At 32.6% G+C, this 23,859-nt stretch overlaps 1 protein-coding gene across 2 annotated transcripts in view; it reads left to right on the forward strand.

Annotated features, from left to right (window-relative positions):
* The first annotated feature begins 237 nt into the window (after window positions 1-237).
* Window positions 238-23,859, forward strand: part of LOC130444626 (S phase cyclin A-associated protein in the endoplasmic reticulum) — a 73,751-nt gene continuing 50,129 nt past the window's right edge. For both annotated transcript variants that reach the window (XM_056779875.1, XM_056779883.1), the window contains exons 1-15: window positions 238-454; window positions 578-756; window positions 814-1,048; window positions 1,100-2,153; window positions 3,574-4,066; window positions 4,127-4,465; window positions 6,276-6,531; window positions 6,589-6,880; window positions 6,936-7,058; window positions 7,121-7,382; window positions 7,443-7,670; window positions 9,878-10,142; window positions 10,223-10,463; window positions 10,528-10,657; window positions 16,673-16,800. In XM_056779875.1, coding sequence (XP_056635853.1) covers window positions 361-454; window positions 578-756; window positions 814-1,048; window positions 1,100-2,153; window positions 3,574-4,066; window positions 4,127-4,465; window positions 6,276-6,531; window positions 6,589-6,880; window positions 6,936-7,058; window positions 7,121-7,382; window positions 7,443-7,670; window positions 9,878-10,142; window positions 10,223-10,463; window positions 10,528-10,657; window positions 16,673-16,800 — 4,319 coding nt within the window. In that variant the 5' untranslated portion in view covers window positions 238-360. The remainder of the gene's footprint in view (window positions 455-577; window positions 757-813; window positions 1,049-1,099; window positions 2,154-3,573; window positions 4,067-4,126; window positions 4,466-6,275; window positions 6,532-6,588; window positions 6,881-6,935; window positions 7,059-7,120; window positions 7,383-7,442; window positions 7,671-9,877; window positions 10,143-10,222; window positions 10,464-10,527; window positions 10,658-16,672; window positions 16,801-23,859) is intronic.

Raw genomic sequence — 23,859 nt, forward strand, 5'->3', positions numbered from 1 at the left:
TAAATATTACCTAAAAGAAATTTACCCTGATTCTAATGTAGCGCCAACTTTATTTAATACATTTCCACGAAAATTTTTTTTCCTTCTCTTCACCATCCTTATTTTTGCTGTAACATAATTTTTTGTGAAAAAGTTAACAAAGTCAAGACGTCGATAGCGCCTTCTATTAGAAAATGTTAAAATTAAGTACATTTTCCTGTAAATGTTTTATGATAAATGAATTTTCCAAATTCCACCAATGACAGCGCATTTAAATCTGTCACTGTCAATGCATCAGAAACAAAAACAAAATCCGTTTTTGAAAGATGCTCCTTTGTATCGAAAATATTTAAATTGAGACATTTTTAATAGAAATAAAAAATGGAGCAAGTGCGATTATTGGTACAAGAACAGGGCAGAGAAGCTAGGAATTTATTAACATTCAATATTTCAGCTGCTAAAGAGGAATTTAGAAGTATGTTTATTCTCAAGATTTTATTTCTATCTAGTATTTGTTTTTGAATTAAGATTTATACGTAATTATTTATATTTAGCAACCACTTGTAATTGATGGTTGTTTTTCTATACATTGTTTAAGGTAAAGTAGCAAGAAAACCACCTTTTTCTCCTAGAACTAATACTGACGCCAATTCAAAGTCATCGAATATAAGATCTAGAACAGGGGCTCGTGTACGTTCGGCTTCTACAGGAAGAGACAAAAGATCTGAGTTCAGAGCTCGATATTGGGCTTTGCTTTTTGGAAATTTACAAAGATCAGTTAGTAAAAACATAGATTAAATTAACTTATTGTGCATAACATAATTTTATCTTTAGATCGCGGATATTTACAGCACAGTTGAAAGTCATGAGAGCCTTAATGAATGTCAAGAAGTGCTTTTAGTTTTGGAAAATTATTTACGAGATTTTTCTGCTTTAGCCGATTGGTTTAGGTTAAAATGGGATTACGAAAATACTCCTGCTTTACAAAGACCTACATCCTTAACTTGGGATATTTGTAAGACTAATTTGACAAAAACGTGCAGATCTGGTAAATCTTCACCATGTTTAGGTATAAAGAATGTTTTTATTTGAAGGTTTATTAATTTTTTTTACGTTTTAGCATCTGGTAGGAACAGCCCTAATGTTTCTTCAGGAAAAATTAGTCCTAAATTGTTACAAAATAAAACAAAATCCTCGAATTCTTGTCCTACTAGTCCTTTACCAACAATAGATTTACCAATAATCGAAGGACAACCTTTGGTGACTTCCCAAGTAGTTGGAGTTGATGAAAAAGTTGAAAATAAAGTAGATGAAGTAAATGATAAGGATAAGAAAGACGAAAAGGACAGTTTTGATAAAAAAAATGATAATCTAACGACAACTGTACAAGTTATAAGTGAGATAATTAATGAAACTGTTCCATTGAAAGAAAAATTAGTTATTGAAGAAGATTCCATAGCTGAGAATTTAGAAGTTGAACAGAAATTTAATGGAAATGTCAAAAAACCAGAGACAACAAAGAAAAAACCAGAACCGATAAAAACAGAAAACAGAATCAAATCTACCCCAAAAACAAATGTAAAAACATCAGGTGTAAAATCTGATAAAAGCTCTCAATCAAAAACAAAACAGGAAACTACAAGAACAAATACTAAAACACCCACCAAAAAAACAGTCAAAGATGAAGAAAAAACCATCACAGACAACAACACTAGTGAAAATCAGTTAAAGAAGAACAATTTGGAGTTAAACCTCAAGGAATCCCAAGATGTGACTAAAAAACATTTAGATTCCCCAAGCGAAGATCAACGAACTTACGATACCCTACGTAAAGTGGGTGTAAAGAGTGCAGAAAAAAGCACCTGCACTGATGAAGATTTCCCCAAATTACCTATTAGAAGAAACGTCGTGAAAGTAAACAGGGATTGTCAAACTGAAGAAGAAACTAAAGAACCAGAGAAAAGAGAACATGATAAGAAAGATAGAGAATTAGAAAAGAAAGATAAGGAAGCTGATAAGCGTTCAAAGGGTAGTAAACCAGAAGTAAAACCTGCGAAACAACCTCCTGTTGTAAGAGCCGCTTATTCAACAGCTTTAACCAAAAGTGCTTCAGCTAAAATTGTACCACCAAGAACTAAAGTAGAAACAAATGTGAGGAGCAGTAACACTATTAGGTAAATATCAATTTTGCTGCTTCTAAATATTTTATCATTTAAAAGCAATAAAAGGTATCAGAGACAGTATAAGCAACATTTAGTATAAGTACCAAATTAATATGAGAAGTATACTTCCTGATATAAGCAAAAGGTAAAAAATAAGTGACTGATAGTTACAATAATGTGAGAGGCATGCTTCAATATTTATTTTTGTATGGTATAAGTGACTGGTTTGAAGTGATATAAGAGATATATTGTCCCAGTAGTATGCAAGGCATTTTTTTAAGTCTATGTAGGGTATAAGTGACACATTTGTATAAGTGACAAGTTTGAAGTGATATATTGCCTTTAGTATATAAGAGGCAGGCTTTATTATGGCTATAAAAATGGCTTATAATCTAAATTACATATATAAAAAACTACATATTAGTTTTTATCTTGATAAAAGCGACATATTGCTACCTTGATATAAGTGATAGGTTTTGAAGTTACTCATGCCAGCAAGAAATTGCTGCAATAATATAAAAGACATGCTTCAATCTTTCTTTCTGCACGGTATAAGTGATTGGTTTAAAGTGATATAAAATTTAAGTATTTTGTTTTAATTATAGGAAATGCCTGTTTCTGGAAATTAGATTAAAATGTCCTATAATCCTTTTTGATAAAAGTAACAGGTTTGAAATTATATAAGCAAAATATTATTCGAAGTGTCAAATACTTTTGATATATATATATATATATATATATATATATATATATATATATATATATATATATATATAATACAAATTTGTATAAGTGACAAGTTTGAAGTTATATGAGCGACATAATTCAATAATTATTGAAGTGACAATTTTTTTTGAATTGATGTCAGCGACATACTTTTACGATTCGAACATAAAATTATATATGAAGCGACATATTTTTCTAAGAATATAAGTGACAAGCTTTGAAAAATTATATAAGCGACATAATTCAGTAATTATTGAAGTGACAATTTTTGAATTGATGTCAGCGACATACTTTTACGATTCGAACATAAAATTATATATGAAGCGACATATTTTTCTAAGAATATAAGTGACAAGCTTTGAAAAATTATATAAGCGACATAATTCAGTAATTATTGAAGTGACAAGTTTTGAATTGATATAAGCGATATACTTATACGATACGGACGTAAAATTAAATAATAGGCGACATATTTATCTAAGTATATAAGTGACAAGCTTTAAAATTATATAAGCGACATAATTTAGTAGTTAGGAGCGACATATAACATCAAGTGATGGGTTATAAAATATTATAGGTAATATGTTACTTCGTGATATGTGATCATGACTTTGAATGAACATTTATTTTGAAATTGAGGTGAAAATTTGTATGAATGTGTGATTTCGCTCTAAAAACAGATATCACTATAAAATATTATCTCTAGGAATTCAATGACGTCAAAACCGACGACAAAATCCTACTCTTCGCGACCTATTCCAAATCCACGATCAACTAAACCGGAAGTTAACGTTCTTGCTCGCAGCAAGACAGTTAGCGATATGAAAAATTCCAATTTTACGTCAAGGAATTATACAAAACCAACGCCGAGACCGTCTCAACCGCAAAAAACTCATGTATCGAATCCTTGTACGGTTTTACAAAAGAGTAAAACGACTTTAAGTAAAGATCAGTTGACCAAATCACTTTCTTTGGACGAATACGCTAGTTCGGCGGAAACTTTGGTCAATCAAGAAAGGAGTACCGCTAATACGAATAGTAGTAATAGCATAGCGAGTTCTTCGGAGACTCTAAATAACGAAAACGTTAAAAAACCGGCCGACGGTTGGTTAACCGTCAAAGGAAGATCGAGATTCAAGAACGGCGGTAAAGCGAGAAATTCTAACAACTCCCTATCGTGGGCGAAGAGATTTCATCAAGTAAGTGCAGGTATTTTCGTATCACGCCTCGTATACTATTATTATCGTCATTTTTCTTAGGTTAGTGCGACGGCTAGTCTACCCGCTCTCGCCCTCCTCCCCGAATGTTCGGATGCGTCGAAACCTCAAAAATCCATCGAAAAGTGCGTCAAGGAAAATCTCAATTCGTTGAAATCGCTTAAAAATAACGCGGAAAACGCTAGCGGCGACGCTAACAAAAATATTTTAAAAAGATCTAATACGACCGTCAGTAAAATAACGGTTAAGGCGCCCTTCAATCAAAACGACATCATTCAAGAAAAAAACAAGACCAATATGCAGATCAAGAGGACCGTGGAAAGGGAACAGAAGAAAATTTCGGACGTAGATTCGGAAACTGACGACGAGATGAGACTAAAGGTGAGTTATTTTAATAACATATTGAGATAAGTGACAATTGGTGATATAAGTGACACTTCAAAATATTAATAGTACGAAATTTGTTCAAAACTATATAAGCGACGTTTTATTGCATAATATGCGTGACAAGATTTAAAGTGATATAAGCGACTCACTTTACTATTGATATAAGCGACACCTTTCAAAATATTAGTAATACGAAAATTTGTTCAAAACTATTTATAAGCAACGTTTTATTGTGCGATAAGCGTGACAAGATTTAAAGTGATATAAGCGACGTACTTTACTCTTGATTTAAGCGACACACTTCAAAATATTAATAATACGAAAGTTTTTTCAAACTATATACGTGACTAATTGTTGTGTGATTTGTGTGACAAGATTTAAAGTGATATAAGCAATGTAAATCATCTATTGAGCGATACATTTAAAAATATTAGTGATAAGAAATTTATTCAGAACTGTATGAGCGACGTTTTATAGCATGATAAGCGTGACAAGATTTAAAGTGATATAAGCGACTCACTTTACTATTGATATAAGCGACACCTTTCAAAATATTAGTAATACGAAAATTTGTTCAAAACTATTTATAAGCAACGTTTTATTGTGCGATAAGCGTGACAAGATTCAAAGTGATATAAGCGATGTACTTTACTCTTGATATAAGCGACACACACAAAATATAAATAATACGAAATTTTTTTCAAACTATATACGCGACTAATTGTTGTGTGATTTGTGTGACAAGATTTAAAGTGATATAAGCAATGTAAATCATCTATTTAGCGACACATTTAAAAATATTCGTGATAAGAAATTTATTCAGAACTGTAAATTAGTAATACGAAATTTGTTTCAAACTTTAATAAGTGACTAATTGTGTGATATATGTGACAAGATTTAAAGTGATTTAAGCGACGCAAATCATCTATTGATATAAGTGACATCCTTCAAAATATAAGTAATACCAAATTTGCTTAGAACTATATAAGCGATGTGTTGTTGTATGGAATATGTGACAAGATACAAAGTTATATAAGCGACACCATTTCAATTTATATAAGTGTTAGGCTACAGTATACAATAAGCGACATGCTGTCTAGGGGTACAAGAAATATAATGTTACATTACATGAAAAAAGTCATAAGTGGCCTATTGTTTTATGATATTAGCGACATATTACAAATTGATACGAGCAAGTGACAAGTTTATAAAACCATAAGAGCGACGTATTGTTCACTGTTATGTTATGAGAAGGTATAGAGGATATCTACGAAAATATTGACGTTTGATATAAGTGTCAGATTTTCAAAACAATATAAGCGTCATGATGTTGATATAAGCGACGTGTTGTTCAATGATATAAACCATATGTTTTGAAAAGTTAAAGGGAAGGTTTTGCTAAAATATTTATTGATTGGAAGTGATGGATTTTGTAACGATATAAGCGACTTCTTGTCAATGTTATGAGTGTCAGAATATAAAATGAGATATTGTTGTTGCTTGATATAAGTGACAAGTTTTGAGATGGAATAAGCGTCATTTCGATGAATTTGCAAGTAAAATAAAAGTGAAGTACTTTCCATTTACTATCCAGGTGATTTTGATTGAAGTTTATTCAATGTTTTATATCACTTTTGACATTTTTCTTGATTATTTTTTTTCATTCGAATTAACTGGTCCTTCGAGTCTTTTGCTGGTTCATATACGGTTTGAAAGACCAGGCAATATAATTGTAAGTGTTGGTGTAGCGGTATTCTGTTTGTATGTAACCAAAGGTTTCAGAAATTGAGGGTTTAATTTACAGGATATGCAAGAAGAATTGGCAACCGAAGAAGAACACCGTATGAAAGCGAAACAACTTTCAGAAGAAGAAGATCGTCTAACGAAAGAAATCGAACATCTTCAAGGTCTAGAAATCGAAGTCGATACCGAAACCGACGGTACAGAAACGGACGGTGACGAGTTACAGGGTGATAACGATGACGATACCGAACAAGACGTCACCATTCTCCAAGACGATGAAATGTCATTGGAAGCAAGATACGAACCGATGCTAGCGGGTATTATACTAAATCAAATAGTTGTACTAACGAATATTGTTCCAATATTATTTATAGAAATGTCTTGGAGCGAACGCATCGATACTTTGGCAGCTTTAGAAGCTCTATCGGCACGTCATCCTGGTAGAGCTTTAGAACTCCATCAGAAATTATCGAATCCGGCTCGTAGACGAAGCTTAGCCGAAACCGTCCGTAGATATCAAGCGAAACAAGCCAAAGCCCAACAAAGGCGACAGGATTTGCAGCAAGAGAAGACGCAGAAGCTGCAAGCGTTGTTAGCTCGAGTCGAAGACGTTAAAGCAGCTAAATTACAATTGATAGAAGACAAAAGAAAGAGAATGGAGATGAGGTGAGATCTAAATCGAAACGAAGAATGAGAAAATATTCGATTTGTATCGTTTCAGATTACAAAAAGCAGCTATGAATCGTAAAAGACACATAAAGGATATTATAAAGAAAGCGCACGACGAAGAGGAGAAATTGAAAGAGATAGCCTTTATCAACGAACTCGAAGCTCAAAATAAAAGGTTCGTTTTCCACGATTCGAATTCGATTAAAGACAATAATCGTTTTTTTTTTTTATTTTCAGACACGATTATTTACAATCCTGCCGAGAACAACGAGGTAGAATACGCGGTATCCAAGAGGACAGGCGTAAACGACAAGAAGAAAAAGCCGCCAAAGAAGCGGCCGTCGAAGAAAGAAGAAAAGCATTGGAACGCGAACGATTAGAAAGATTGGATAGAATGCAAGACGAACGAAGACAAAGAGACGAAAGGATAGGGCAACAACAACAACAAAGAGAAAGGGAACGACAGGAACTGGCCAGAGAGAAAGCTAGAGATAGAGAAGTGAGTCGTCGGTGGTGCGATTTAATCGTTTATTAAATGATTTTGTTTATTTTTTTCCAGGAACGTTTGTCTGCTTTACACGAAAAACAATTAGCTTCGACTCAGGAATTACAGAAACGCATAGAACAGAAACACGAAGATACGAAAAGGAGACACGACGAAAATATGGAACAGATCAGACAAAAGGCTTTGGAATTATCGATACATAGGAGTCAGAACGAGGATAATCAAGCGCCTAATATGGTACCGTACGCTACTCAGAAAATGTGCTCGGTCTGTAACGTACTAGTAAGTATATAGCCGCTTTTTTTCGTAATTTTTTACTATCACCTCGTACAAATTTGAAAAGTCGTACGATTTTGATGATTTTTTGCTTGAAATTTGGAATTTACGATACAAAATTTTGAAAATATGTCATTGAAAGCTTTCATTTGCTTTTGAATGCCGTCGTTGACAAACAAAAATATAAACGATTATATACAAAATATAATCGTTTATATTTTTTTGCAGGTAAATGAAATTTTCGTATTTTTTTTGTTAATCTTTACAAAAAAACGACCATTTAAAAAAATTATATACCAATTTTTGTTTATCAATTTTTCACAAATGAAATTTTTAAAATCAACTTTTTTTCTCTGATAATCTCACATTACACTTATACACGTAGTTAGATTATACTTATTTTGAACCTAACCTCGCCTATACTAATCTATCGTTATCCGTCTTTTTCTAAACTTAACCTAACTTGGTCTAACTATAATTATTCTGAACCTAACCTAACTTAACCGTACTTATTCTGAACTTAACCTTGAGTAATTATTTTAAATTTAACCTATCTAATCACAATTATTTTAAACCTAACCTCACCTAACCTAATCTGTCGTAATCATACTCATTTTAAACTCAACTTAACCTAATTTAACCCTACTTAATTTGCACCTAATCTAATGTAATCGTACTTATTTTAAACCCAATTTAAGTTTAACTTGACATAACTTAATTTAAGCGTACTTATTCTAAACCTTATCTAATGTAAGCGTACTTATTTTAAATTCAACTTAAACTAGCCCAACTCAACCCTACTTATTATTAACCTAATCTAATGAAATCGTACTTATTTTGAACACAATTTAAGCTAGTCTAGCTTGACATAATTTAACTTAACCGTACTTATTCTAAACCTAATCTAATGTAATTGTACTTATTTTAAACACAACTTAAACTAGCCCAACTCAACTCTACTTAATCTGAATCTAATCTAATGTAATCGTACTTATTTTGAACTCAATTTAAGCTAGCCTAACTTGTCATAACTTAGCTTAACCGTGATTATTCTAAACCTAAGCTAATGTAGGAGTACTTATTTTGAACTTAACCTGAACTAGCCCAACTTAACTCTACTTAATCTGAACCTAATCTCATGTATTTGTACTTATTTTGACTTAATTTAAGCTAGCCTAACTTAACCGTACTTATTTTAAAGTCAACTTAAACTAGCCCAGCTCAACCCTACTTATTATGAACCTAATCTAATGAAATCGTACTCATTTTGAACTCAATTTAAGCTAGCTTAACTTGACCCAATCTAACTTAACCGTACTTATTTTAAACCTAATCTAATGTAATCGTACTTGTTTTTAGCCTAACCTAACTTCAACTTTTTTATTCTGAACTTAACCTGAAGTTATCATTTTAAATCTAATCTAAACTAGTCTAATCACACTTATTCCAAACCTAATCTGACGTAATCGTACTTATTTCAAACCCAACTTAACCCTACTTATTCTAGACCTAATGTAATCATACTTATTTTGAACTTAATTTAAGCTAGCCAAACTTGACCTAACCTAATTTAACCAAACTTATTCTAAACCCAATCTAATGTAATGGTACTTATTTTAAATCTAACCTAACAAGATTAGACTTATGTTGATCATATCAATCACATTAACTCGACCGTATGATTTTGACATTATTCATTGAACTTAATTTAACTGAATCTAACTTAACCAAACCAAATCTAACCTAACCTAACAGAATCTAACCAAACTTAACCAAATCTAATCAAACCTAACCTAACTTAACCTAACCTTATAAGTTTTTGTATGATCTAACTATGAATGATGATTATTGGACAAAACATTATCAAACAAAGACAATATGAGAAACAGGATTATTATTTTAAGATGGAAAACCATGGAGTATCTCATTTTTATATAATTTTTTCATTTATTTGTTTTTCATTTGAAATTAAGAAGAAAAAAATAAAAAAACTTCCATTGATTACTTGTAAAAAAGATATAAATAATACCAACGTGAAAAAGAGCGTTTACATGAACATTTGAGACCCTATAAATAATTAAAATTTTGATTTTTTTCCCAATTGGTAATTTTTATAGTAAAAACAAGAATGTTAGGAAAAAGTCACTGAAATCGAATGATTTTCCCATTCCTTGAAGTGATAGTAAAAAATTACAATTTTTTTTCAATTACAGATAAAATCTGAAGTATATTTGATAAGTCATCTAAGAGGTAGGATGCACCAGGAAGCGGTAAATAAAGCGAATCTGTCACCGGGTGACGTGGAGCAATATAACGTTAAACAAATAGTGGAAGCGCCCGAAGAAAAAGAAGATCCCAAAGCGGTAGCTGCGAAAGAACGTGGAAAAACTTATAGGAAACGTTGTAAGAAAATTAGACAGAGGATGGCGATCAAAGGAGCTGAATACGAAACTAAATACAAACCTAACGTCACCGATGGTATTTATACTTCTTATTTATTTTTCTATTGTTTCCGATACTTGTTGTAATCATTAATTCTTCGTTTTCAATTTTTTTAGGTACAAATAAACGTAGTTTGAATCGTAGTATAAACACTATTGGTTCTATAACTAATCAAGCTAGTTTGGGGCTTTCTCCGGCGACTACTAGCCAGTTAGATAGAATATTGAACGAATTGACGAGATTGTTGAGTAAAGGAGTGAAAAATGATCTTCTGATGTTTCAAAGTGTCGGTGGTTTCGCCGTTTTGGGGAAACTATTAACTTTAGGACTAGATGGTAATAGTTCTATATCCGTAAAGTGAGTTTGTTCAATTATCGAATAATTTTTGTTTATTATTATTATTTATTTATTTTTGTTGTAGAACGCTCATTATTTGTTGTAATTTGTGGCAGATCGCTTGCGGGGGTCCCGAAGGGGCTAATAATTGCGAATACGTGATTCTGTCAAATCGATTGGCACCCGTTATTGATATTTTGAATATGAAATTATCGGTAAGTTTCAGATGTCTTTTTTTTTAAATTTTTGTTATAATTTTCATTTGTCTACGGTTTTCTCTTTCATTTTTTTGGGGCATTCTGTATAATATAGTATTTTATTATTATAAGTTTGGACTAAAAATGGTGAAATTCAATTTAGATTTTTTTTAAATAATAACAACTTTGATAAATACATTGATTTGATTATTCAAAAGTACCAGTTGAAATACACTTTTTTTGATTTTCTCCTTGGTATAGAATTTTGATTCCATTTTCACTCAAAAATGACTAAAAATAGCTAAACTATGTATTTTTATCAAATTTTGGTTATAAGATAAACCCACCGATATTATGAAATATGTCCCATTTTTTTTACTTCTTTTTTTATTATATTTTTATACATTTCTCATACAATTCAGACATTTTTGGGTAAAAAAACGAAGTCGCTTTTAGCTTGTTTATTGGTTAATAGATGGCGCACACCTATTCCCCAAAATTCACGTTATTTATAATGATTCTCTCACTCTCTTTTATTGTTATTTCTAGAGTTGTATTTGTTTTTGGACAATTGGTATAATTGTGTTGAAATAAATTAGGATACATTTTGGCGGAATTTTCTGTAGGAAGTGACCGCAAACTTTATTAATTCGTTAATAGATGGTGCACGTCTCATTAACATAAATTTCCGTTTTTTCTTGTAATTCTCCAAGATTTTATTCCATTATTCTCAATATTTTAAAATCTCAAAGTTTTTTTCGTACATTTTTTAAAACATTCTGTATAATACAGTATTTTGCTATTAAAATTTTGGATCAAAAATGGCGAAATTTTTAATACTTAAACTTTGTTCATTGGTTAATAGATGGCGCACTTGCTATTATGACAAACTTTTGTATTTTCTATTGATTTTCTTGCTTTTCTTTTGAATGTTATTATCATTTTTATTTGTTCATGCGTTTCATACATATTTGTGGAAATTCGTTTTTTTACAATAATTTTGGACAAAAAATGGCTGCGTTTTCCGTTGCATTAAACTTTGTTTACATGTTTATAGATGGAGAATTTCTTGATACCGAAAATTTCCTTTTTTCGTATGATTCTTCTATCTTTTTAGCTCTCTATATTTTTTTATACGTTTCTGGTACATTCTGTATAATGAATTATCTTTATTATAAGTTTAGCACACAAATGGCGAAATTTTTAGCAATGACTTGATTAATTTTCAGAATAAAATCTCATTATAATTTGTTCATTAATTAATAGATGGCGCAATCGGTAGTACAGGAAATTTCTGTTTTTTTTGTGGTAATTGTCTTTTATTCCATTTTTAAGATTATTTCCTAGTTTTAAACATTTTTAGGTCATTCTGTATAATACGGCTTTTTTTTGTTATGAATTTGGATTAAAAATGGTGAAATGTTCAGCAGTATATTTTGGTAATTGTCTCATTTCTATTTCGTTTTTATTATCATTTTCAGAGTTTTGACCATTTTTTGGTCATCCTTTATAATAAAGTATCTTTTTGTTATAAATTTGGATTAAAAATGCCGATATGTTCAGTACGAAGTTGCATTAAACTTTGTTTTTTAGTTAATAGATGGCGCAATCAATATTACAGGAAATTTCTGTATTTTTTGGTAATTGTCTTACTTCTATTTTGTTTTTATTATTATTTTCAGAGTTTTCACCATTTTTTTGTCATCCAATTTGGGTTAATAATGGCGAAATGTTCAATACGAAGTCGCATTAAACGTTACTAGATGGGGAACTTTCGATTACTTTATTTCCTTATAATAATCTTACTTTTTTGAGCATATTTAAAGCTCTACTTTTCTTATAGATTTTTGGAGTCATTCAGTATATGATAGTATTTTGGTAAAATAAGTTAGGACCTATAATATTTTCAGTAGAAACTCGCATTAAACTATTCATAGATGGCGCAGTTATTATTACCGAAGATTCCTGTTTTCTTCTCGTATTATTATTTTTAGATATCACTGTTTCTGTCTCACATTTTTTCACGACCTTCTGTGTTTTTGAAACTGTTCCATAAAATAGTTTCAATTTTTCGTTAAATTCATAATCTTGATATTTTCACTCTAAATGATGACTAAAAATTGTGATAGTATGTATTTCATCAAACTATAGCTATTCGTTAGTAGATGGCGCAGTCGATATTATGAAAACTATATATTTTCTGATCATTTTCAAACTATCCACGTTTCAATTTTTATTTTATTCTTTATTCATTGTTTTGGAACATTTGGTATATATATAATATAGTATATAAATTAAATGAATCCAGTTTCTTCTAAATCGAACAACTAATAATGATAAACGTATTTGAGATGAATTATATTTATCAATATACGGGGGTTATCCATATCTATGTTGATTACTTTACCGGGGGTGTTTGACATGAAACGTATAAATAGGAGATGATTGTTGCGGAATGGGTTATATTCATCTACGTACAGGGGTAATTCGTTGTGGAACAAGTTATATTGATTGGTGTACGGGGGATAGTCAAAATGGAACAAGTTATATTGTAAAATGTACGGGGGATTGTGATAGTAGAACAAGTTTTATTGATTTTTGTTCAAGGGGAGGTCGTAGTGGAACATGTTATACTGATTGGTGTTATTTCTCGAAAATAATTTAAAAATATTTATTCAAAATTCAACATTTACGGTTTAAGTTTTTTGATTTCATTGAAAAAATAACTAAAAATCGTACAAGTAATTACCTCGTTTGCCGATAATCCCAAAAGATCATTAACATAAGGGTTGTTCTCCCCTGTTTTTATTTTTTTCATCGAATTACACAAAATATGGTTTTTTCTACCCTTTATTCATTGTTATAAAAGGGTTTTATAGAATTTTTTCCAATATTCGGAAAGTGAAATCAATGATCCGTGCATTCAAATTTCCTAATTTATTTTGATTATTTATCGTCCGGAACTGAATATAAGGTTGGATAAAAAGTTCGTAGATGGTTACATGGATGGCGTTACTTGTGTTAAATTTCTATGAAACTACCTTTCGACAGAAAGGTGTATGAATTTGACAGCTGTCGAACTATTTTGAGTAAAACAACTTTTGTTAGTTTGAAAAAATGGGAAAAAGGAAATTTCGTAAAGCATCGATTTTCGACGAGAAAATACTATTGAAGCCACAGCTCGATTTGATAAATATTATTCGGACTTTGCCCCAGGAAAGTCAAGTGGATGCCCCAAAGAGACATCAGTTCAGCTAAGACTGTGAATATATCAAAAGAACGAGTTGGACAATTCGTCGATGTACATTTGGGTGTGCAAAAGCTCATTTCAAAGTGGTGAGCTCACAATTGACCAAAATGAACAACGAATTGATGATTCTGAGCATTGTTCGGAGCTGTTTTGTAATGAATTCTTATATATATCTCAATGGCTCTAAAATTTCACACCGAAGTCCACTCGACAGTTAGCTAAGTGAAGTGCACGTGTTGAACCGACTCCGAAAGCAAAAGTCGACGACTACCGAACTATTTTCTAAAATCCGGGAACATAAAATAATCAGAGAGGGCTAAACCTGTCGAATAGGGTGCATGAAGTAGCCATTCAAATTTTAATTCATTAATTTTGGCCAATGCAATATCGGATGTGTGAGCTGGTGCATTTTCTTCTTAGTCAAATGCGGCTGTTTTTGCTTAATTTGTACACTCAAACGATGCAATTTTCCTCGCACCATTTTTTTGAAAACGATGCTGGTCAAGCAGTGACTGTTACCGGTGCTTCATATCACGAAATGATACCACAATTGTTTTTGTCGGAATTACTTGATACTGATGTGGTCAATATGTGATTTCAACAAGACGGTGTCACATGCCATACAGCCCATGAAAAACTTGAATTACTGTTTGCGACATTTCCAGCTCGTGTAGTTTTTCGTCTCGGTGATCAGTATTGGCCTTCTGGATCGTGTGATTTAACACCATCTGATTTTTTTATGACGTTACCTAGAGCTATAGCTCTATGTCAACAAGCCGACAATTACACGAGGATTAAAGTAGGAGATTCGACGAATTTCAGAAACAATTATGTAGAATGGTCGTGGAATGTTTTGACAAACGAATACGTATGTCTGTATGCAAAGTCGTGGAGGTTACTTGTCCGATGTACTTTGTACTTTGTGTTTGAATGGAAAAATTACAATTTAAAAGGACTAAAAACTGTGTTTTCTTTTTAGTTTATATCTTAATGCGTTAATTTTGGGATACCCACTAAAACTTGTTTTTATTTTTGATATTACGCAAGCTTTCGAGGAAATTCTGCATCAAGATAATTAAATTTTAGCATATTATTCTCCTTTGCATATTAGATATATTAGAATTACTTATTTCCTTGTTAAAAATAAATGTAAATGTTTGAAAAAGAGATTTGGTTCTATTAGACCAGGGTCGATAATTTTTGAAACCAAAAAAAAATAATAGTAGGATGAAACCCATTGGAAAAGGGGAAGAAGATGATAAAAATAAAAGGAATAATAATTTACGGTGGATCTAAGGTCAGGAAGGGAAAAGGGGTGAGTTTTTAAGGGTGAAAAATAGTTTTTCTCGATTTCTGGCAAAACTCTAAGTCTTATGGAAAAATGTTGGATAGCAAAGTTGTAGGCAAAAAAATGATCTACAACTTTTGTATTTCTTACATTTTTTTGACATAACCTCAAAATTCATGTGAAAAATTAAAAAAATCAAGTTTTCCGTTTGCAATTTTTAACTTTTACAAAAAATATTTTTTCTTCACGAAATTTTGTGGAAAGTTGCCTCTTTATGTCCTATATTCACTGTAATTTGTTTGATTTGAAATATGTATTTTTTCACGTTATTTGTGACACAATATCGAAAAATTTCGAACGAAAATTTTCCTGTCAAAAAATTTGCTTTTCTTTATAAGTCGGCGGGATTTTTGTTCGTTGAAATCTCTAGTTCCTGTTGGTGTAAAAATATATTACCATCATCGCGGTAATTTTTTTTAGAAAAGGCAAAAAAAACCCACACCTCAAAATTTTTTTTCAATTATGTTAATTTTTAGTGATTTATTAAATGTTTCCACTCTTATTACATGAAGAAACATGAGATTCCATGTTATTATCATAAACATGAGTAATTGGAGTGTAAAATTTAAATAAATATATAAAAATTGTGCATAATAAAATTTTCGGATGCGAATTTTTTATTTGCCTTTTCTGAGAAAGTTTACTATGGGGATGGTAATATTTTTTACACCATCAAAATATAGAGATTTCACCGAATAAAAATCCCACCGACTTTTTAAAAAAAGCTGATATTTTGACGGGAGAATTTTCGTTCGAAAATTAGGGTGTTTTTACTGTATTATGTCAAAATAACGTGAAAAAATAAATATTCCAATTCAAATGAATTACAGTATATTTGGAACATAAGAATATAAGTTTTCATCAAATTTCGTGAAAAAAAATTTCTTGTTCCTAAAAGATAAAAGCGAAAACCGACTTAAGCAGATTTTTTGACGGAAAAATTTTCGTCCGAAATTTTTCGATATTGTGTCAAAAAAAAAAACGTCAAAAAATACATAATCCAAATCAAATAAATTACAGTGTATATAGGACATAAAAAGGCAACTTTTCACAAAATGTCGTGAAAAAAAAGATAAGAATTACATACGAAAAACTTGGTTTCTTGAATTATGAAAAAAGTAAGAAGACAAAAGTTATAGATCTTCTCATTACTTTGCTATTTGACTTTTCTCCATAGGATTTGTAGCTTTGCCGGAAAATCGAGATAAACTATTTTTTACCATTAAAAACTCACCCCTTTTCTCTTCCTGACCGTAGATCGTCCGTAAATTATTTTTCCTTTGATTCATATTATAGTTTCCTCATTTTCCAATAGGTTTTTACTCTGGTCTATATGTAATATCAAAACGAAAGTAATGGAGTTGATTTATTACCAAAAAGAATGTTTTCTTTTGTTATAAAATCTCTTTTGGATATCACCGTTTGTTTTTTTCAGACACTTGAAGATTACGAAGAAACTCTACCGAGTGAACCTCTATGTACTGCTTTGATGCAGTTACTGGCTACCGTTTTGAAAAATGCTCCTCCAGAAACACCCGCCGTTAGAGTTTACGACATCGTAAGGTAAGTCATAAAAAAAACAAATCCTACTGGCAGCGCCAATTATTAAAAAATTAGTGAAATACGCTCGTAATTTACACGAATGCTCAACGACAATCGCAAATTATAATTTACGCCCCAACATCTCTTAAAGTATCAACAAATTGCCCGACATTATTCAAAGTTCTCCCCTTTTGTCCCTATATTCCCCGTCCCCGCGTCGCCCTTCTCTCGGCCACTAATCGAATTCATAACGCGTATCCTACCGAGAATGACGACGACGACGACGCTCGGCGTCCGTCCATTAGCAGATTACTTGGGGGTATCCCCCTTTTTCACTTTTCGGTCTTTCCGAATCGGCCTACCATATATATATTCATGTTGGATTTTACGTGGAAACGGTACGGCGAAAATCTAACGTATGTATCAAAATTTGAAAAAAAAAATAACAGAAAATAACGTACCAATATTGACGATTAAAAAAAAATGGAATTACCCAGAGGGCCTTCGAAAAACTCGACTCGAATTGACAGATCCCGGAACGCAAACGACAGATGTCGAGATATACTAACATAGATAAAGGGAGACCTTTTTCGCTATTCCTCTATACATCCCTTATGTCACCGACACGGCTACTTTATATTTGAATCTCTTTTATCATCATTATTACCCCCTTTCTCTTCTACTCGTCCGCGCCCCATCGGACACGACGTTTACAGGATCGTATCGAAAAATTATTTGAATCGTGAGCGAAGAAATCGACGCTCGCGTTTCGAAAGTCTCTGTAGAATCGTTGTTATTGAACTATTTTTTTATGATTAAGAAAATTTTCCGATAAAAAAAATTTCGTACGGAAAGGGTTACAATAAACAGTTAAAAAAAATACAAGCCTGAAAAAATTAAGTGTCACCATTCATTTAACTATTTTTGCTTCTTTAATTCTGCTTTCCTTTCAGCCTTTTACCTTTTTAAAATACTTTCCGCGGGAGTTTCTCCTCCCGAAACAATATTACTCTTCGTGTTTTTTTCTTTTGGCAATTTTTATATGTTTTTTCGAAAGGTTAAGGGTGCTCTGGATACCGCATCCAATTTTGATCACCACTAGTACAAGCTAAACATAATTCTTCTCTAACTGATCACTTATCAAGTTGTTGGATGAAGACGTAAGAAATAATAATATATTTGAAATTAACCTATCAATATTCAGTGTTCCCTTCACAGGCCCTAATAACAGCTGACAATCGTTTTTTCATCGATAGAACGAGTTTCTTAATATCGCAGTACAGAACCTGCATGATTCGGACGGGCATTTTTCGTCGTTAATCCCTCCGTTCCACTGCTAGTTTCAATAAAAACAAACTTTGTTTCCAGTGAAATGTCCACCCAAACTATCCAGGATCTTCCTACAAGAGCGACGTTTCTTTCGATGCAACGTTTCGGGAATTTTACAGTGCTACCAAAACCACCTTATTCGCCAGATATATCACCTTGCGATATCTTTTTCTCATCTAAAAATCCAAAAAAAGACGTAGAAGGAATCAATTTTGAATACGACAATCTCGACATCTTGTCAATACCGCCGTACAGAACCTGCATGATACGAACGGGCATCGTTCGCCTTTAATCCACCGCTAGTTTCAATAAAAACCAACTTTGCTTCCAGTGAAATATCCACTCAAACCATCCAAGAACCTCCTACAAAAGCGACGTTTCTTTCAATGCAACGTTGCGCGGTTTTTTCTCCAGGTTTACTGTAAACTCGTCCTCTTTTATCGCTACCATAGGAAAACTCGTCAGTCCAATTAACGTATCCTTTTGTAAATTGTAGACTCATTGTACTGGGGTTAATGTAGGATCAATATTTTACTTTTTTGACTCAAGGCTAGCTGCCCTAAGTCTTCTCCTGACTGTCCATCCACTCCTTGCTTTTCTCTGAGCTTTTTTTGGACTCGATTTCACAGCGATGTCCTGACAATGAATTGGTTATTGAGTTAAATCGTCTTCAGAATTCTATTTGGTCATAACTTGCTCATATTCTTGACTCTTCCGTGAACGTTGTTTCATTCTAACAGCACCAAGTTAAGCGATTTCGCGGAATGGAAGAACGTTCAAAGAAGAGTCAAAAATATGAGCAAATATGTCCAATTAATTAAACGTTCTGTACGTGATTCGAATCTTACTACCTTTCAGTAGCCATCGACCAGATTTTCTCGTTTGTTTCCTGTAACTTATCAATAGTTCTGTTAATTGTTAATACTCTATATCATAACCACGTTTTCAAAGAATAAAAACTATGCTACGAGGTGTATTGAAAAGATATGTATCTACCAAGACGTATTTTTGAATTTCCAAAAACGTGTATTTTCAGTATTTTTGATCAAATTAACATGATTTACAAAATTTCATAACGATTTTTTGTAACATAAACCAATTATATTATATAAGTTTCTTGCCAAATGATGTTTTAAATGTAAAATAGCATCGTAGTCAAATTTTGGTTGTTAGATCGAATAATGAAACAAAAAATGGTAAATTTTTACTCTGAAACTCTAAAAAAACTCACTTTCGTTTCGATAATCAAATTATCGTCTTCAGAGTTTATTTTCAATCTCTGGAGACGATAACTTCCAAAAATTTCAACTTAGTTCTGAACATGTATTCTCTTTAATACACTAGCTGTCTTATTTTAGTATTTATTTCTATTTCTTCGTTTTCTGGACAAGTTATATGAAGTTGTTAATTTCATTTAGTGTATCCTCATTCAGATTAATGTTAACAATTTCCTTGATTTTTGGTTTTTCCTCTTCCAAACAGCACGATTTACAATTTAGCTGTTCCTTTATTTGTTTACTTCATAACGGGCTCGAAACTTCTTCTCATCTAACACTTCCATTCGCTGGAAAATAGCTACGAGGGCTGCTACTTAATTTTCGAGACTGAACCAAATTTAAAATTGCCATCAAGGATTTCGACATATTTAATGCTGAACATGCTCTGATTACATTGGTATTCGATCGAAATCATTCTCTTTCTCAACATTTTAATCATTATCAGCTTGTACTAAATAACTCACGTTATTAAAAAAAAATGTTTTTTGTTTATAACAACGGGGCTAGTTAAGTCCTGCGTATATCTAACACGGTATACACACAATTAAGTACGTACACTCGAAGGAGGGTTGGATTTTGTCTATTTAATTCATCAGTATGTATGTGCGTGTGTATAAACCACCCACAGATGAGTCGGTAGATGGGTCACGGTGTTTGTACCATGAATTTCAAACGTATTTATATTCTATTAATCACTTGTTCTCCCTATAGCCTCTGGATACAAAAAGGGATCACAAATCTATCTGTCTCTTGGTTGTTTAGATGTATATTAATCCCTTCACCGATTTATTCGTATTTATTTAAGTAGAGGAGTTTCTACAAATTATGTCCTTTGAGAATCAATCATCGCAGAGATTTTATTATCGATTTTTTTTATCTGGAACTATCGATCATTCTACTAATTATGTATTCCACTTGTACTGTCGTAATATTTCAATCGTTCTAAGTATAAATTAATTACGTATGGTAAATATAAGAGTGAACGGCTCCACTTGCTGTCTCCAGTGCTATTTCAAGACTCAGCAATGACATTTGCTCAGAGCATAGGCGAAAAGGACAATCTCCGGATCCAAGACCAGCTCAAGCGTCATCAGAAGCCAGCTCGTCGTCTATTTGGTGTAGCCATGAAAAATTAATAACGCTTAGTTCGAATAGAGCAGAAATTCGAAGCTCTGGCATCGTTCCCAATGAACTGAATATTTGAACCGAAAATCAGACCCTATAGAAGTGAACAGCTCTCCACATATGTCCCAACTATCTATCTCATCCTTCCTTTTTTATTATCTTTACCACATCTTTTCCCTCCAGCGCTTTTTCTTTTTCTTTATTTGTTCTTCTTCTGTATATGTCATTTTATATTATTTTTCTTTCCATTCTCAGCATAATTTCAACCTTTTCCTTTATCATACTCAATATCTTAGCAGCATAAATCATGATGTGTCTTATTATTACTTTTATTTTTTTGTTATTTTTCTTCTATTCTATATTCATCTACATCTAGGTTATAGTATATCTTTGCCTTCAAACTTCAAACTAATATCATCAAATTTTTGCTTCGATTTTATTAATTTTGGGACCCGTTTTTTCTTAAATTCCTACAACGTTTTTATTCTCCACTTCTATCACTATATTGTCCGCATACGCTTTTTGAAGAAAATGCGGAGACCAAGTAACGGATTCCACCAGGAGCGCTGATAGATAAATGACTCTCGTAGCCTAACAACTCAACCGCCATCTTCTGTGATATTCATATAACTATGAACTATGGTGATCTCAGTCACTTTTATTTGCGCGTCTGTACGTGTTCCGTTCTTTCGTCGTCTATTAATTTATTATGTCATGAAGTCTTAGAATTGTCTTTGTGCAAATAGCAACCAGTTTCTATAACTCTATCTTGTGCAGCATCACCAGGACCATATTATTAGGAGTTATACAGCCAACATTTTTCTCTAGCCCTTCTTTTAAATCCCTCCAGTGGTTACATTCGAAAAACGAGTGTCCCTCATCATCCGGTTCGTATTCACAAGGAATACTCCCAGGTGTCTGTATGGCATTCCCAGTCCACGGTTCCATATCCTTTATTAATCGTCGTGTTGCAACGTCTGTATTTTTCTATCACGTCCGATGGTTGCCGCATCCTGTACATCCTCTTACGTTCGAAAGCCAGGAAGTCCACGGGGACCAATATCACTAGTTGGCCATCCCCAGCTCATCGTTTTGCAGTATTTCTCCATCCTCGGGGTTTATTACTTGATCTCCGTCTCATAAGAATCGATTGGGTCGTCGCTATCAATAGCTTTCGATCTCTATTTCGTGTTGTCTTCTTTCTATTGATAGTTTCTGTTACCTTTTACTTTGACACCATATTGTGCTCTTGTTATAGCACACAATTCAAATGATTATTTCTATTAGTTTTATCAACTTTATTTATCGATATATATTTGGTAAGTGTATTTTACCCCCTTTTTGGCGATGGTAAAAACTAATGTCGGTAATTAGCCAAATTTAATCGATTCGGAATCCATATTATCGAAATTAAAACTTGGGATGATCATAAGTTCTTTAGTTCCGAATATTTGGAGATTGGAAATCTGCCTTGTGGTCTCCGTGTGTTTGCTTTCCGAATTTTTTCGATATGACTAACCCATCTCACCACTTCATGATTTTCTTCCCTATAATATCCTGAATTTTCATTCTATCCCTGAGGTTCACTCAATCGTCTTGCATTCGCGAGAATACAAAGTTGGGCTATTAAATAATGAACGTTTCAATCTCAAATTCTCGTTAAATTGAAAAAAACTCCGACTGAATGCTATAAATTGTTGCAAAAGGTCTATGGGGACAATTCTCTATCTCGTGCGCGTGTTTTTGAGTGGTGTAAGCACTTTATAGCGTCCAGGTCATCTTCAGTGTCCAAAATGAACCAAATTGTGCGTGCAGATCTCCGAATAAGCATCCGGATAATTACCGAAGCTGTAAACACCGATAAAGAAACGATTAGAAATTGGAATTACACATGACAAAAGTTGGTACCAAAAAATCTGACTCCTGACTAAAAGCTCTTGCTTCAATGGTTCTGCTTAGATTTCCTTGAAAGGTTAGAAAAAGATCTGCTTTGAAAGGGACCCGATTTGAGTCGATGGAAACGGTAAAGCAAAAAACGACAGAGCTCCTGCAGGCCATCATCAAAGAAGACTTCCAGGACTGCTTGGGTCACTGGAAAAAACGTATGGAAAGATGTGTGGCGAGATATGGAGAGTATATTGAAGGGGATTATTTTTTTAATAAAACCTTTTTTCGTAACCAGTCTCGTTATTTGATAGCCAGACCAATTCCAATTGTTATTTTTTTGTAATTAAAAATTTTCGGATTCAGTTACAAATCTTTCTATGAATAAATTTTTTCCTTTCTCAAATTTCGTTTTATTGTTGAATTTTTTTACCAAAAACAAACGGCTATTGAAAAAAAAGAACGTCGAGGTTTGTTTTGAATTGATTTGACAGCAACTGGATCCCTAATGATTGAACCTGTCAGACAGAATCTGATACATTGAATGGGAAATCTGCAGTTCCATACATCCAAATCGAGAGGGGAAAGGTGAAGGGAAATATATATATGTAACAGTGCACATGTCGCTTCGGTGTATTCTTCCGAAAACTTGACCGTATGGCCTGCTAAAAGAGCAACCCTCCGCCGTCGTCGGCGTGCTAATAAGGGGTGAATGGAGGCGAAAGAGACGTACGGACAATCGTAATCCCCGATTATTTCATGCTTTCATTATGTTCCGTATCTGATGGGTTTATAAGTAAGAACATACAATGCGTTAATAAATTTATTTAGGAGATTTTATTCAATTTCATCGAGGCGGTTTTTCACTAAGCAAATTCGTAGTTTTCCATACATTTTTTTTTTGGTCGAAAAGAGAAAAATAAACTTACTGTTGAACTAAAATAAGACTAAACGAAACGTCGGAGTTAATATTGGACATTACTAAATGATCCAAGAAGAAAAGAAGCTTCCATGAGTAAATCTAAAAAACAAACGATGCTAATATGTCACCGTGACAACCGCATTGGTGTCTATTGTTAAGTATTTGATAGATAAAAAAAGATAAACGGAATTTGCTTCTTAAAAGATTCCAGTGCTACCAAAACCACCTTATTCGCCGGATATATCACCTTGCGATATCTTTTTCCCATCTAAAAATCCAAAAGACGTAGAAGGGATCAATTTTGAATTGATTGAGCACGTCCAAGCACCTGCGACCAAGATTATTTCAAATATTCCCGTAGAAACATCGAATTAATGCCTTTATTCACCCGATTTATCCTCTAATGACTTTTTTTTGTTTCCCACTGACAAAGAAAAAAATGCGTGTACAACGGTTTTCATCATCACAAGAAGATTTTCAGTTTCTACGATATGAGGCGAGCTATTTAAGTTTTGAGGACTGTACGGCATCAATTCGATATTG

The sequence above is a fragment of the Diorhabda sublineata genome, chromosome 1 (genome assembly GCF_026230105.1).
Source record: "Diorhabda sublineata isolate icDioSubl1.1 chromosome 1, icDioSubl1.1, whole genome shotgun sequence".
Taxonomy (NCBI): Eukaryota; Metazoa; Arthropoda; class Insecta; order Coleoptera; family Chrysomelidae; genus Diorhabda; species Diorhabda sublineata.